This window comes from Ictidomys tridecemlineatus, unplaced genomic scaffold, assembly GCF_052094955.1.
Source record: "Ictidomys tridecemlineatus isolate mIctTri1 unplaced genomic scaffold, mIctTri1.hap1 Scaffold_905, whole genome shotgun sequence".
NCBI lineage: Eukaryota > Metazoa > Chordata > Mammalia > Rodentia > Sciuridae > Ictidomys > Ictidomys tridecemlineatus.
The window spans coordinates 64,810-81,022 of record NW_027526139.1 but is presented as its reverse complement, the minus strand read 5'-3'; the positions used below and the strand labels follow the sequence as shown (position 1 = coordinate 81,022).

At 34.0% G+C, this 16,213-nt stretch overlaps 1 protein-coding gene across 5 annotated transcripts in view; it reads left to right on the top strand.

Annotated features, from left to right (window-relative positions):
* The window catches only part of LOC144374838 (transport and Golgi organization protein 1 homolog), a 44,451-nt gene that overhangs the window by 15,961 nt on the left and 12,277 nt on the right, over positions 1-16,213 (top strand). For 4 of the 5 annotated variants that reach the window (XM_078037603.1, XM_078037606.1, XM_078037601.1 and 1 more), the window contains 9 exons: positions 9,254-9,385; positions 11,638-11,659; positions 12,580-12,668; positions 12,905-12,982; positions 13,070-13,180; positions 14,405-14,476; positions 14,656-14,760; positions 15,404-15,526; positions 15,624-15,729. In XM_078037603.1, coding sequence (XP_077893729.1) covers positions 9,254-9,385; positions 11,638-11,659; positions 12,580-12,668; positions 12,905-12,982; positions 13,070-13,180; positions 14,405-14,476; positions 14,656-14,760; positions 15,404-15,526; positions 15,624-15,729 — 838 coding nt within the window. Of the gene's footprint in view, positions 1-7,946; positions 8,165-9,253; positions 9,386-11,637; positions 11,660-12,579; positions 12,669-12,904; positions 12,983-13,069; positions 13,181-14,404; positions 14,477-14,655; positions 14,761-15,403; positions 15,527-15,623; positions 15,730-16,213 lie in introns of those variants that run through there. The other variant, XM_078037602.1, reaches the window with a different exon arrangement.

Here is a 16,213-nt window from a genome sequence, read left to right as displayed (position 1 = left end):
GAGCTCTTTAGTTGTCCCAGCTTTTACTATGTTAAGAGATTCCCAAGCCATGACAAAGAAGGGGAAGTCAGGCAGAACCAGAGGATACCATGAATTGAGAGATGGTGCTGAGATTCCAGGAAAACTGAAGTGACTAGAATTCACAGGGTGGAGTACCAAAAGAAGGTTGCTACATTGAGAGACAATTCTGGAAATCTGTGAAAGGCTCTCTGAGTGTTCAGCAGGGTATTGATCTGCACATAAGTGTGATGAAACTGCTTAGCAAGTCAGAGAAACAATCTTAAGTGATTAGAAGGAACAGGTCCTAACACAGGGACCAGAATAGCACCTGGAAAAAACTATCTAAGGAAGTTGGGTAGAATAATCAGAAGGGCGTTACCTCGGACTGACTATTACAATTTATGTCATACCTAGCAAATATTCAGACCCAAGAGAATCAAATTGTTTCCAGTAATTTAATTGTATACAAAATATTAAGAATAGTAATTCGTAATGTATGGCATCGAATCAAAGCTTACCAGGCATGCAAAGAAGCAAGAAAAATACAATTCACAATGATGAGGAGAAGAATCATCCAATCAAAGCCAACCGAGAACTGCCAGAGATGTTAGAATGAGGTAATGGCATTTTTAAAAAGTTATTACTACTATATTTCGTGTGTTAAAAAGGTAAAAAGAGATATAGAAGATATATTTTAAGAAAATCAGACTTCTAGAGTTGAAAATATATGATAAACACAGTGGATGGGATTAATGTCAGAATAAGCATTGTGATGAAATTGTTAGTGAACTTGAGGACATAACAGGAGAAGTACCCCAAATAAAACACAGGAAAAATTTCTTCTGTTAAATAAAAGTGAACCAGAGCATCAGTGAGCTGTGGGATAGTTTCAAGTTGAGCATTGAGAGGTATTCAGAAAAATATTTTAAGAAATGATGGCCAAAAATTTTCAAAAATTTGTGAAAACTGTACATCTGCAGATCCAAGATATTACAAGGAACTAGAGTACAAAAAGCATGAATAAAGCTATATCAAGGTATATTATATCATAAATAAATTGCTCAAAACCAGTGATAAAGAGCAATCTTAGCAGTTAGAGAAAACATTTATGTAGAGAAGAACTAAGGATGACATCAGATTTCTTGTCAGAAATTAGGCATAAGAGAATATAGTGGAGTGATACCTTTAATATATTTGAAGAGTAATAATGTTGGCCGATAATATCATGCCCAGTGAAATATCTTTCTAAAATGAAGACTTGTACTGACATACAAGCTGAAAGAATTCACCCTACACTTGCACCAAGACAGCAGATGGAAATAATGGAATAAAGGAGTAAAGAACACTGAAAATGGTGACTATGTGCATAAATATTTAAAATAATTTTTCTTATTTGAACATTTTAAAAAGTCATTGACTGTTTAAAGACAAACATCAGTGTAGTATGGGATTTAGAAAACATGTAAAGTAAAATACATGACAACAGTATAAATCTCAGAAGGGTAGTAATTATTGTAACGTTCTTATTGAATATGTGAAGTAATACAGTATCATCTGAAGGTATATTGTGACAAATTAAAGATGTACATTCTAAACCCTGAAGCACTAAGATTAGAAAACAGAGTTATAGCTTAATAAGCCAATAGAGGAATCACTAAAAATACCAACAGTGGTATTTCTGCAAAAGAAGACAGAAAGAAAAGAAAAAGAACAAAGAACAGAAGGAACAAATAGAAGATTATATTAAGCTTACACCTATGCACAGCAGTAATCCTATTAAGTGGAAAGTATCTAAATACATCAGTTAAAAACAGAGATTGTCATATTGCCTAAAGAAGCAAGACCCAAATAGATGTCTAAGGGAGTAACACTGTAAATAGACACAAAGAAGTCAAAATTAGAATGATTGAAAAAGGTATCTCATGTTAAACACTAGTGAAAGGAAATCTGGAGTAGCTACATTAAACCAAAAGAGGTTGTGGGGCAAAATATATCATCGGGACTCAAGAAAGTTATTTCCTAATGATAAAGGAATCAGTCAAGATTATATAATAAACTTAAATGCTTGTACTTTTAATATTAGACCTTCAAAATACATGAAGTATAAAAATTGATAGAATTATGAGGAAAATGATGAATCCTATAGATTACATTTAGAGATTTCAATATCCTCTCCTCAGCAAATGGCAGAAAATGAAAAATAAAAGTAAGATTGTAGAAAGTGTGAATGACATAATCAATCCATCCATTTGAAATTAATTGACTTTTATAGAAAACTCCCAAGGAGCTTAGTGCACATGGAACATTTACCAAGATAAACTGTATTCTGGATCTTAAAAAAATTATCAGTAAATATAAAAGTATTCAAAGTCAGGCAAAGCTTGTTCTCTGAACACAATAAAATGAGAAATCAATAATGAAAAAATCTGGAAATTTCTCAAATATTTGAAAACTTTAGTGCCAGACTGCTAAATATATATATATATATATATATATATATATATATATATATATATATATATATGTATAAATGAACAACACAGTACATTTATTTTTATGTGGTGCTGGGGATCGAACCCAGTGCCTCACACATGTGAGGCAAGCACTTTACCACTGAGCTACAACCTTAGCCCCCACTGCTAAATAATTTTTGAGTCAAATAAATCAAAGAAGAAATTCATATTTTGAGTTCAATAAAACTGAAAACAACATATCCATTTGTGCAATGTCACTAAAGCGTTATTGGAAAATTTGTAGCACTACCAGGCCCAAGATAGCTTTATTAAAAAAGAAGTCTCCAGTCATTGACTTTAGTTCCTACTATGAGAAACTAGAAAAGGAAAAATAAGTTAATCTCCAAGTAAGCAAGAAAAAAAGATATAATAAAGACTATAAGTCAGTAAAATTTTAAAAAAGGAAAATAAGAGAAAATCAATGAAACCCAAAGCTAGTTCTTTAAGATGAATAAAATTGATCAACATCTAGTGAGGGAAATAAAAGAGGAGACACAGATTACCAATATCCGCAATCAGAGAAGGGATATAACTACAGATTTCACAGATACTAGACTGATAATGGGGATATTATGAACAGTTTATGTTAATTAACTTGACAATTTAGATGAAATGAAGAAATTCTATTTAAGCCACAAATTGCAAAAGTTCACTCAAGAAAAACAGACAACTTCATAAACCTTGTTGACTATTAAAGAAATTGAAGTTATAGGTAAAAACCTTTCTACAAAGAAAAAAATATAAGACCCAGATAGCTTTATTGGTGATCCAATTCCTGTAAGGAAGAAATGATACTAATTCCTAATAGTATTAGTAATACTAAACCCTTGTAGAATATTAAAGCAAGGAAATATTTCTCCTATGAAGCCAGTGTTATCACTACACCAAACCAAGACAAAGATATAACAAGAAAAGAAAATCACATACCTCTCAAGAGATCTCCAATGAATCTGTACAGAAATTCTAAACAAAAATTTAAGTCAAATACAACAATATGTAAAAGGAAAATACATCATAGACAAAAACTAGACGGATGATGGGGATTTATGTCAAAATCCAAAATTTATTTAATATTTGAAAATCAATGAAATTTACCACATTGATGTACCTAAAAGCACAATCTTTGTGTTTAGCTCAAGAGATACAAAACAAGCATTTAAAAAATATAGCAGAGGGGGGAAATGTTGGGGAGTAATATTGGCCAAATTATATTGTTATTTTGTGTGCATGTACAAGTAGGTGACAATAAATCCCATCGACATGTAAAAAAAAAATCAGCCCTGATTATTATTTAAAAAAATTTTTTAGATGTTGATTGACTTTTATTTTATTCACTTATTTATATGCGGTGCTGAGAATCGAACCCATTGCCTCACACATGCTAGGCAAGTGCTCTACCACTGAGTATCAACCCCAGCCCCTCAGCATTTATTATTGATGTAGAAAAACAAACAACAAACTAGGAATAGAAGGGAGCTTAAAATATCCTCTGAAAAAATGCAGCTAACCTCATACTTAATGGTTGATAATTGAATACTTTTCCCCAAGATCAGAAACCAAACAGAGATGTCCACTCTCATTACATCTATTTAGCATTGTACTGGGGTGCAGTAAGGAAATAGCTAGTATACTAAGGCAAGAAAAAGAAATAAAATGCACTCAGATTGGAAAGGAAGAAATAAAATTCTCTTTATTTTCAGATAACATGAATATATATAGATACAATCTGGTATGATCTAGAAAAAAGCTATTGTAAGGTTGACAGATAAAATTTACATCTAAAAGCAATTATATTTTCTATATATTAACAATGAATAATTAGAAATTGAAATTTTAAAGATTTCCATGTACAATAGAATAAAAATATGAAGTATTTAAACATAAACGTGGCAAAAACTAAAATGTATATATTAAAAACTATAAAATATTGTTGATAGAAATTAAAGAGAACCTAAATGGAGAGATATACCTAATTTATGAGTCAGAAGACTAAGGTGTCCATTCATCCCAGTTTAATCACCAGAGTCAACATTATTCCAATCAAAATTCCTGCAGAGTTTTGTAGAAAATGACAAGTTGATTGCAACAGACCTAGAATACATGGCTTCAAGACTTAATCTAGGTCTGGGGATGTAGCTCAGTGGTAGAGCACTTGCCTAGCATATGCAAGGTCCTGTGTTCAATCCCTAGTACCATACGAAGAGGAAAAAAAGAAAAAAAAATATTCTAAAGCTACAGTAATCAGGATTGCAGACAAAACATTGGAACAGAGCCAAGAATTCAGAGATAGATACACAATATATATGGCAACAGTCATTGACAAAGATGGAAAGACAAGTAGAGAATGGAAAGTTTTTTCAGCAAATGGTACTGAAATTACTGCATATTTATATGCAAAATATTGATCCATGCCTTGCATTAGTCACCTGAATTAACTCACAGACTTAAATATTAAACTCAAAACTACAAAACCTCTAGGAAAAAAATAAGAGAAAAATTTTTGTTGAACTTAGGTTTGGCAAAGATTTCTTAAATTTAACAACAAAAGCATTAAAAAGGATTTGACAATGTTGGATTCATCAAACTAAAACCTCTGTAATTCAAAATACACTTTGAAGTTAATGAAATAGACAAAACACAAGCTGGGAGGAAATTACTGTAAAGCATTTATCAAGACTTGCATCAAGAATATATGAAGAACTCTTAGAACTCATTAGAAAAAATATAGTCCTGTAAAATAACACTTCATCAAAGAAGATAAACAGATAGTAAATAAAGACATTAAAAATGCTTGACATAATTATCAGGGAAATGCAATTTTGAAGCATAAGAGTTACCACTACACACTTATTAAATATCTAATATTAAAGACAATTGTGCTGAGTGGTTGGAGATAAAGGAACTGGATGGGTACACAGCTGGTGGGGATATAAAGTGGTAGAATCACCTTCTTAAAAAGGTAAACATATACCAGTCATATCCAACCATTCTTTTCCAAAGAAAAGATAAGTTATATAGCAATAGGAGGAATTTTATATTTGTAAAAGCCCCAAACTGGAAAAAAATCCAAATGTCTATCAATAGATGATAGACAAATTGTGGTATGTACATATAATGAAATGCTACTCAGCAATAAAAATAGATGATAGATAAACTGATATAGATGAATCTCAAATTATGCTGAATAAGAGAAGCCATAGAAAATACATTATCCCATACACATAAAACTTGAGGAATACAAAGCAATCTATTAAGATAGACATTTTGCTGGAGGAATGGGAAAGTGGGGGGCAAGAAGGAAGGGTGACAAAGGGCAGAATTACCTAGAGAATGAGAATATTTTTGGAAGTAAAGGATGTGTATATTATCTTGATTATAATGGTGATTTCATAATTTCATGTTAAAATTTATCAAATTCCACACTTTAAATACATGTAATTTATTGCATGTCAATTTTACCTCAAAGCTATAAGAAATAATATACTCATCTTATTTCACTTTCTAAGATACAAATAGTATTCTACAAATATTTTTCTCTACTTCATTTTAAAAATATATATTCTGGAAACCAGCTCTTAGCAGTATTTAAAATTATTTTCTTTCTTCTTTGGTTTATTCAACAACTTTCATTGGTGACGGTTGTTTCAGCCTTTTGTGACCATCTTGTATTATTATAATTAATGCTTGAATAACATAGTTTTGTAAATACAAGTTTTAAACATTTGTTGTTGTATTCCCAGTATCTTTAGAAGTTAGGGCTGGGGGACTATAGCTCAGCAGTAGAGCACTTGCCCTAGATACCCTTCCCCAGCACTGAAAAAGTTAAAAAAAAAAAAGTGCGATTGTTGAGTTAATAGGTAAATATATAAGCAGTTTTGGGAGATGTTGCCAAATCTCATTCATAAGGGTTGTATCATTTTGTATACTTATCTGAGAATTTGTATTCCCCCACATTCTCTCACCTACTGAGTATGTTGTCAAACGTTTGGATCTTGCCAATGCAAGTGAGAAATGGTATCTTGGTGTGGTTTAATTTGTATTTTGTTCATTATGAGCTAAGCAGAGCATGTTTCCATATGTTATAGCTATTTGCATTTCTTTTCCTGAGATCTGTTTATTTCTTCAGCCCATTTTTGTATAGGTTTGCTGGCCATTTTATTTATAATGTTCTTTATATTTCAGGAACATGATTCTTTGGACAATAATAGGTTGCAAATATTTTTTCTCAGGTTGTCATTGTCAAACTGTGTGTGTGTGTGTGTGTGTGTGTGTGTGTGTGTGTGTGTGTGTAGGAAAGATTTTTTCAATGAGGCAGGTTTTGCCCACTCATAATACATAGAAAATTTCACCCAATATTTTCTAGTACTTGTTTATTTTCTATTTTTACATTCATGTTTCTTATCCATTTGTAGTTTATCTTTTGAATAAGTAGAGAAAAATCCAATTTTATAATTTTCCATGTGGTAACGCTACTTATTAGAAAGTATATTTTCCCCAAACTAACTTTTATTGTACCCCAAGTGTCCAGTTGGTTCTGTTTCTGGATTCTCTATTCTGTCCCACAATCTCTATGTATTCTTGGGCTTGGACGAGGGTACATGAATTAATTATATAGTCTGCCCTCCCTGTACCCTTCATTGCTCTTCTTTTTCAGTGCTTTCCTGCTTATTCTTGTTCTTTTGAATTGACTATAATCAACTTGACGACAGATTTTTAAAGATCCACATATGTTCATTCCCTCCCCAAGTTAAACGTCCCCAGTTTCTTCAATTTTTAGCACGTGCTTTTCGGGGGCTATTCATGATTCTGTTCTTTTCCACAAGTCATGCAACCTTAAAATGTGGCATCCAGAAATGAAGCCACCGGAGTGGGGTGATAATGACATGATTCCTTAGGATAAGGCTTTTTAAAAAGAGTGTCATCCACAATTGGAGAAAGTAACAGGACTGGATTGAGCAGGGAAGGAAAGCCCAGTCCAAGCAGTAGTCCTTTAGAAGGGAGCAGGAGAAGCTTCTCCTCTTCTGTCTGCACTTTTGGGGCAGGTAGGTACCTGGTGTCTCAACACGTTGACAAAAGGGTTTTGCTCTGGGAGGAGCTGGGAGGCCTGACATTCTCCTTTTTCCTAGTCTCTGCCTATAATCCCCTTTTGCTAGTTCCCTGGCTTCCTCCAGGGCCTTCTAAATCGCTGGTCCTCTCCCAGTTCCGGGGACAGGTGAGCCTCTTTCCTTCTGGAGTCCTTTCATTTGGACTCTTCTGCTGGGCTCTCCTCGCGCTGTCCCCCGCTGGGCTCCGCAGTTGGTTCTTTCCACTCCCTGCCCGCCCCTCTGCATCCTCTGTCCTCTCACTGCTGTCGGCCCAGGGGCTTCCTCTGATGACGCGTTTTACTTGCCTTGGGCGGAAAGCGCCTGTGGTGGAGGAAGGCAAAGTTCACTCCCAGTACCTGCCCCCTGCTCTGGGTCCTACCGAAGTAGGAAACGGTGAAAGAGGGTCCTGTGCTGTTCTGCATGGAAGCGTTGCTTCCGCTCAGCTGTCCCTACACCATGGACTCAGTACCTGCCACTGTGCCTTCTGTCACTGCTTTCCCGGGGGACCCGGAGCTCCTGGGACCCCTGTCGGTGCTCTACGCAGCCCTCATTGCCAAGCTACTGGAGGTGACGGTCCCATTCCCAGGGAGGGACCCCAGCTCTGGCAGGCGGGTGGCTGAGTTCTGGCGGAGTGGGTGCACTGACTGTCGTGGCGACGGAGAAATGGAGTGTGTCGGGCCCAAGGCAAGCAGGACTTGACTGTATTGTTAAGCAAGGCCGGTGAGAGTGTACTTGAGCTTTCCCCACTTGCACTTTTTTTTTTTGACGGAATAGAGGTGACAACCTCATGGTATGTTCCGAAATGCAGCCAACATTCCAAACAGCTAAGGTTACTACAGGTGTTTTCCCTACGGAGACTGCTGGGGAATTGGGCCCAAATGACAGTTATCTCCTATTACGTGTAGAGGGCGGTGAAAACAGGGAAGAGTAGGCAGGTGTTTACTGCACTGCCTTTGAGCAACCATTTAAAATTAGGCTTTGAATTTTATAGAAGGATGTTAAATTCAGAGAAGTTTAAGCCAGTTTTCAAGAGGTGTCTGAAATTACATGTCACTTATCTGTTTATATAAGAGTGGAATGGAAGTAAGATTTAAAATCTTATATCATCATTGTTTTTATTTGTTGCCATAAAATTAATTAGTTCTTTCATATATTTAAGTTTTTGTCTTAAATGAATTTTTTAAATTATAAAAACCAGGTTATTTAAGAGAAAAGAATGATCCAGAGGGATTCTAGCCAGGTGTTAGACAATGTGATGATATAGGGCCTGTTACAAACTGGAAATGTATGCTCAATTTAAAGTATTTAGATTCGGGCTGGGGTTGTGGTTCAGTGGTAGAGCGCTTGCCTAGCATACATGAGGCACTGGGTTGGATCCTCTGCACCATATAAAAACAAAACAATGTGTCCACCCTAAAACTAAAGATACATAAATAAATATTTTTAAAAAAAGTATTTAGATTCATTATACTTGAAAACACTGCAAGCCAACAAAAAATGTGAGACTGCCAGTATCCTCTCTCTTGAAGAAGCTATTGGAAAATATTGAGGAGGTGGATTTCTGATGAGGAGGTTGGTTTAGAATTGCCATGATTCTTTGTGACTGTTTTGTTATAAATTTAAGGTTTCCCATTTCTTCTAATTTGTCTGTTTCAGCTGTTTACTACATTGCCTGATGATACTCAACCTGGGCCTGATTTTTATGGACTACCATGGAAGCCTGTAGTTTTCACTGTTTTCTTTGGGATTGTATCCTTTGTCATTTTCTTTTGGAGAACTGTTCTTGTTGTGAGTAAATTAACTTTCTTATACCTCAGCACATAAGCACAAGGATTATTTTATATAGTCACTGCCCCCCCCCTTTTTTTTTCTTTTTCAATTGCTAAAACACAAATTAGTGGTTTAAGTCAAACTAACCTTATAAAATAATTTAGTGTGGGTGCAGTTGGTAGAACTGGTAATTCTTACAGCCATCCTGACCAGTAGTTTCATATGTATCAGAAGTCTTAAAAGTGGGATAAAAGATGGGATAGGTTAGATAAATATCCTTTTATGTAGCATATATGTCTAGTAATCTATCTTAAAGAAATAACTATGCTTTGAAGATTTTGGTAATGTTTTTCAATGGAACAGTGTATTAGATTGAAGACTTAGCACAACATAATTCATTTAGGGGTTATTGTATGTTCAATTAATGGAATAGTAGGCAGATGTATTTATTTCAAAGCTTTGAGGTACAGAAAATGCTCACAATTAAATGTGAAGTGGGGAAAAAAAGCAGAAACTAAGATTTAAATGTTGATGAACTGTATGTTAATATAAACACATATAAACAGGGGGAAATGCTGCAAAGAAATACAGTAAAATGAGAAAAAGGAGATGAGATAATTTTTCCAGTCTTTTATATAAATTTTTCCCAGATTTTATGATTTGATCATATGTTCAGAAAATACCTTTTTATTTGGAAGTATAGATTATGTGTTGTCCAAAAATCCATTAAATGTTTTGTTCATTAAGTCTTTTTTTTTCCTGAGCAGAATTAGTCTATCTCTGTGTATATGTGTACATATATGTATAAGAGTGTGTGTGTGTGTGTGTGTGTGTGTGTGTGTGTGTGTGTGTATATATGCGCTTATACATACTTATGTTTGTACTGTAGGTCATTCTGTTTCATAGTTATTTAACATAATTGGAAGAAAATTATTTTAGGTAAATGGACTTTGCATATGAAAAGCCTAACAGTTAAAGAGGCCAAAAGCATTGGATACAAATCTTTTCAAATCTGATTGTTCTTTTTCTGATTTCTTAATTATATCAGACATATCATTGTTAGGATAAGTTTCCTCTCCTTGTACAATTGAGTGTAAAATCTCTTAGAAAGTATTCCCTTCTTAAATAGAAGAATCGTTTGCCTGGATTCCTGTGAGGAATTTTCTAATCTCATTGAACTTTTTCTCAGCTAAAAGGAAATAGAAGGATAAAGAGAAGGGAAAAACATGAAAACATTTTATATTTCTCTCTCTTGTTTCTTTCATTTCAAGAACCCTGGTACCTGTTTCTCTTTTCACTAGGTTATGTGGGATCTGGTTCCTAGCTTGTTGCTCCTCAGTTTCAGCATTTGACTTTGGAACTTTCGTCCTTACCTTAGATGACTGCTTTTATGCTACTTCCCATTTTCCTCTGTTGTCATTTTGAGTAAAAGGTTAGCAAGGCTATGACATTAAAGAAATGTTTATTTCTTTCTGTGTTGGAGTTTTCTGAATGCAATTTCCTATTACGAAGATCCCATGGATGATCCATGGACACATCTGAGTATCCCATCACCATTTATAACATTTGAAAGGACAAGTAATATGCTAAGTTACAAAGAAATTTAGTGATGTTTTAAAAAAATTTCTGCTTACGTTTTATTATCAGGTAGTTTATTGCTGTCTTTTGGAAATGATTGTTTTTGTCCTTTCCAGAATATGTTAATTGTCATTTCTCTTGTTGCTTGTGCATTTTCTTCTAGCAGTCTTCCCTTTCAGATTTCTTGCTATATATTTAGTGGTTTGCAGAAATAAGATGATGTAGCCTCTTAGTTTCTAAATTCAGCCAATAGCCAAATTTAAATTGGAGTTCTAAGATGTTTTCTGGTGAGTGAAAGTGGCATATCTTAGTACAAAGATTATGCCTTTAATATTGTTTCCTCAGATTCCTTTTGAATAGTCATTGTTTCTAGACTTTATCCTGGTTATTTAGAATTGTCAAGTAAATGATTTTGAGTACACACACACACACACACACACACACACATATTTACTGTGAAATAAGGTGCATATCTTAGTGTTTTTATGTCAGAGGCTATTTATGAAATATCACTACCAATTAAATTTTAAAGGCTTGTTAACCTTTACTTATTTTTAATCCTATAAATTATTATCCTGAACCAGAATGTTATTAAATTCTCACTTGGTTATGATTCTGATTGTTGTTTTAGGAATGCTGTTTCTATTGAGCAGATGTTTGATATCAAATTTAATCTTTTTTCTCTCTTCTAGGTAAAAGATAGAGTATATCAAGGTAAATTTTTAGGTCTCTTAAACTTGTAATAACCCTTTGTATTGGTGTTTGATGTGTGTTTTATGTATGTTAGAAGTAGATACAGTGACTTTTAATGTCTATTATCTTTTTTACCTCCTGAAAATTTTACTGTTCCTAGGTTGCTAGCATGGATAATAGAGTAGATGATGATGGTTCCAACTCTGAGATAGGAGATAAAGAGGAGGAACAAATTGTGGATAGGGAGATGATAAGTTTTAATTTGGGGCAGATTAACTTTGAATATTGATATAATGCAGATGTATTACATTTGAAGAGTATTTCTATGCTAATGATTTAATCATGCATTAAGTAATTGAGTAGATAATTTAAAGAATGGTAATGTGAATCAGTATGTTTTCATTTCTGTTTTTCTTTGCAAAGAATTAAATGATTCCATTTTCTGAAAAGAAAGTGTTTTGAGAAGGGAGGAATATCAAGCTACAACACTTTACTGTATTTCCCATCTGTGAAATAAGCTTAAATTGAAATATCATTTTGGATGGGAGGGGTACCTGGGATTGAACTCTGGGGCACACTACTGAGCCACATCCCCAACCTCCTATATTTAGAGACCAAGTCTCACTTAGTTGCTTAGTGTTTCGCTCTTGCTGAGGCTGGCTTTGAACTTGGGATCCTTCTAGCTCAGCCTCCTGAGCCACTGGGATTACAGGTGTGTACCATTGCGCCCAGCAAAATATCATTGTTCTTATATTTTTCTTAAATTTTAATAATTTTTATACTCTTATTGCTAATAAGCATAGATTGCTTTTTAAAAGCATAATAGCTATGCTAAGAAGTATTTCCTCATAGTACCATATAACATGTCTTTGCTTTTAGTAGATTGAATAATTGAATTTCATTTAGTGATTGTAATAATCTTGTATATTTCCCCCTTTTAGTCAATGAACAGCAAATTTCCAAAAAGGTGAACAATTTCATAAAAGAAAATGAAGAACTAATGCAGAAATTGTCAAATTATGAACAGAAGGTATAATTATTTTTTTGTTTCTTTCTCCCTTGGTTCTAGCTTGAATCATTTCTACCTGTTTTAATTTAAAAATCGTATTTTAAAAATTTTTTCATTATTTCCTACAAATCATCCAAATTCTAAGCAGTCATGTATTAAGTACTGCTTTCTTCTGGAAAGGGTCACTTGTCTGGAAGTAACTTGTATAGTAGCACTATAATTTGTGTATCTTAATTCTGAATGCTTTATTTGCATAGGTGAAGGAATCAAAGAAACAGGTTCAAGAAACCATGAAACAAAAAATGATTCTTTCTGATGAAACAACTAAATACAAGGTAAAAATCCCTTCTTTGGGGGGAATTACATTCTAAACTCAAAAGTAAATGTAATGAGTGAGTAATCTTGACACCTATTTTTTCCAGGATAAAATGAAGCTTCTTGAAAAAGCTAATGAACTTCTGGATGAGAGAGCTAAAAGTCTTCATGTTATGTTAGAATCTGAGAAAGAACAGAAAGCTAAGAATCAGGACTTGGTAAGAGTTTTGCTGCTAAATGTTACTGCAATTTGGCTTTTGAAATATTTTGTAAAATTGGTTAAGTTAAACTTAGTCTGACTGTTAACTAAAGTAAGATTAGGAGCCAAGGAAGTTGAACCCACTTCTGCCCATTTTGTGGAACTTTTAAGTAATGATACAACAAATTATTTTTATGGGCCTAGGAAATATTTTTATTCTCAACCTTGGATAATTTTCATATTGCTTTGCTCTGCCCTTGGAAACATGCAGAACAACTAAAAAACTATTGTCCAGTTGAACAATATTTGTTTACTTTTTACTTGAAAGAGTAATGAATTAATCAATTTTCTGTACTTAAAAAAAATTTATTTCATTTTCAATTCATGTTTCATTTTCAATTTCTATAAGTTTCTATAATTACATAAAAGTTGCACAAGATAGTAGAGAGTGTGTTCTGAAATATCCTACCCCCAAGTAAGCTTGATCACCTAGCTGAGGTAGTATTTATCAGATTTCTCCACTGTAAAAATTCTTTCCAATCCTTTTTATATTGTATTCTTTGGAAGTTACCATGCACAGCCCACAGTTAAAGTATGAAGAGTTACAAGCTCAGGATGCAGCTCATGGTAGAGCACTTGCCTAGCATACATGAGGCCCAGGATTCAATCCCAGGCATTGCAAACAAAGATTGCAGAGTTATATCCACTTCCTTAAGGAGCGGGTATATTTATAAATTTTTTGGATTTCTTCTGTATGTGAGATTAGTCTATTCTTCCTTAAATTTTATCATTTTTTACTTCAGATAAGAAAATTTTAAAAATGATCTTGGGAAATTTTTTTCTCTATCACTAGAAAAAAATTACTAATTTGAACTGGTTTACTTGAAACAGTAATTAATTAGTTAATTTTCTGTGCTTTAAAACATTTTATTTACTTATTGCATTATGATTTTCTATACTTTGACCTTTTTTTTCTGGTTATCTCATAAACAGTAAGGTTGTGGATGCCATGAAATATTTATGACTTCATTTTCCCTCATCTCTTTCAGTTCTTGATTTTTTGCTTAGTCCAAAGCTGGATCCCCTGCATTTACCTGAAATGTAATGGGATGGCTTGACAAAAATTTTGTTGTGTTTATCTTTTTAGTATATATATGTGTGTGTACACACACACACATATATATATATCAGTATTTCTACTAAAATCCTAATGCATATTTTGTGTTCTGTTTTCACCTGGCAGATAATGGAAAATAAGAAAACTATAGAGAAGCTTAAAGATGTCATTTCAGTGAATACTTCTGAACTTTCAGAGGTAAAGCTGCCAACTCTTGCTAACGGATATTAATACTATATCTTAGTTTTGTTGCAGACCAAAAATTTGAGGTGTGCTAAAATGTGCAAAAAATGAGAACTGTATGATGTGTGGTTTGGGAAAGTATAACTTTGTTTTTTCTTTGGAATTAATTCACTAACTGTAGTGTTTTGCATTAGCTTCACATTGTCCTTAATGAAGCTAAGCTTCGTGAAGAGAAGGTGAAGTTGAAATGCTGTCAGCTTCAGAAAGAAAATACCATGCTTAAGAAGAAGAAAGAGCAGGTAAATAAAATTTGATGTCATACATAATGTAAACTAGAGAAGTGAATATCATTATCTTGTATCTTTTTTGGATCTGTTTCTGAGGTAAGGAATATTCATGTAGGACCTTTTCTAGATATGCAAAGTTTAAACAATGCTCCCCAAATTGAGTGCATATATATGGTCTCCATCTGTTTTGGATTTTTGGATTATTGCTTTTCTTATCAAATGTCAATCAGTTATTAACTTGCATAGCCTCAAAGAAACTTTTTAAACCAGAAAATTAAGTGTTTTATGATCCTCTTTTGAGTAATTACTGATTCACTGGCCAAGGGAAGATTACATGATAAGGAATCTAAATTTAGGAGACAGTCATATGTGCCCAGCCATTCCTGCTGGAGGTAAATTATTTGAATTGGCAGCAATTTTCTGGGGAATGCAATAAACAGGCTCAACTTCCTGATAGCTCTGATGTTCTTACTGCAGCTGTGAGAGTTGAGGCCACTCTGCCCTCTTCCTTAACCAAGGTCTCAACCTCCTCGATTGAGGGAGGCCACCGAGGAGTATGGCTCTGTATTTCTTTGTCTAAGTCTTGTAGTCCTGATGTATCCAGTGCAGAAACCCCTCCCTAACCCATAGGAATTCATGTGTTTTGACTTTTCAGTTGCAGCAGGAAGTGAAAGACTGGAGTACATCACACGCTGAGCTCAGTGAACAAATGAAATCATTTGAGAAGTCACAGAAAGATTTACAAGTAACGCTTAGTCTTAAAGATGATACTATTAATGTAAGTTTATACTCCAAATACATGTTTCATCTCATGAATTCTCCTGAAATCTTTGAATTAAAATCGAGAGTCTTCCAACCTTTTGCTCCTTTTCTAGGCTCTAACTAATTACATCACACAGTTGAATAGGTTACAATGTGAATCTGAATCTGAGGATCAAAGTCGAGATGAGTCAGATGAATTAACCAATGGAGAGTTAGCAGGTAAGATCAGTCTCAGGGAGGTTGAATCCTTTTTTGCTTTCCTGTCTTTAATTAAGTATACAGATGCCACTTTTCAGCTGGCTGAATTTCTTCTTAAGCTTCAGGGTTGTAGACACATATCACTGGATCTATAGATATGTCTGTTGCATTGACAGAGGTGGGTTGCTGGGGTATAATGTAGCAATAGGCATGTGAAGAACACTTGACTTTTTCTATCCCATTGAAAACTAGTAAGTACACTGCAGCTACAATAGTCACATCCTATACCTCTAAGTATTGAACATTGTACAGTAAGAGAAATTTATTTCTTAACTTATGCAGATGATACTTGATTTTGATACTCATCATCTCTATGGCTCTGTGGTTTTAAGTCCACATTCAGTCTTAAGAGTCCGGAGGTAGTTGGAACCATAAACTAAGGCTGTGAGAACAGAGGCTAGAGACTATCAGAAAGCTAGAGAGGGAGTGTAACAGTGTTTACTGA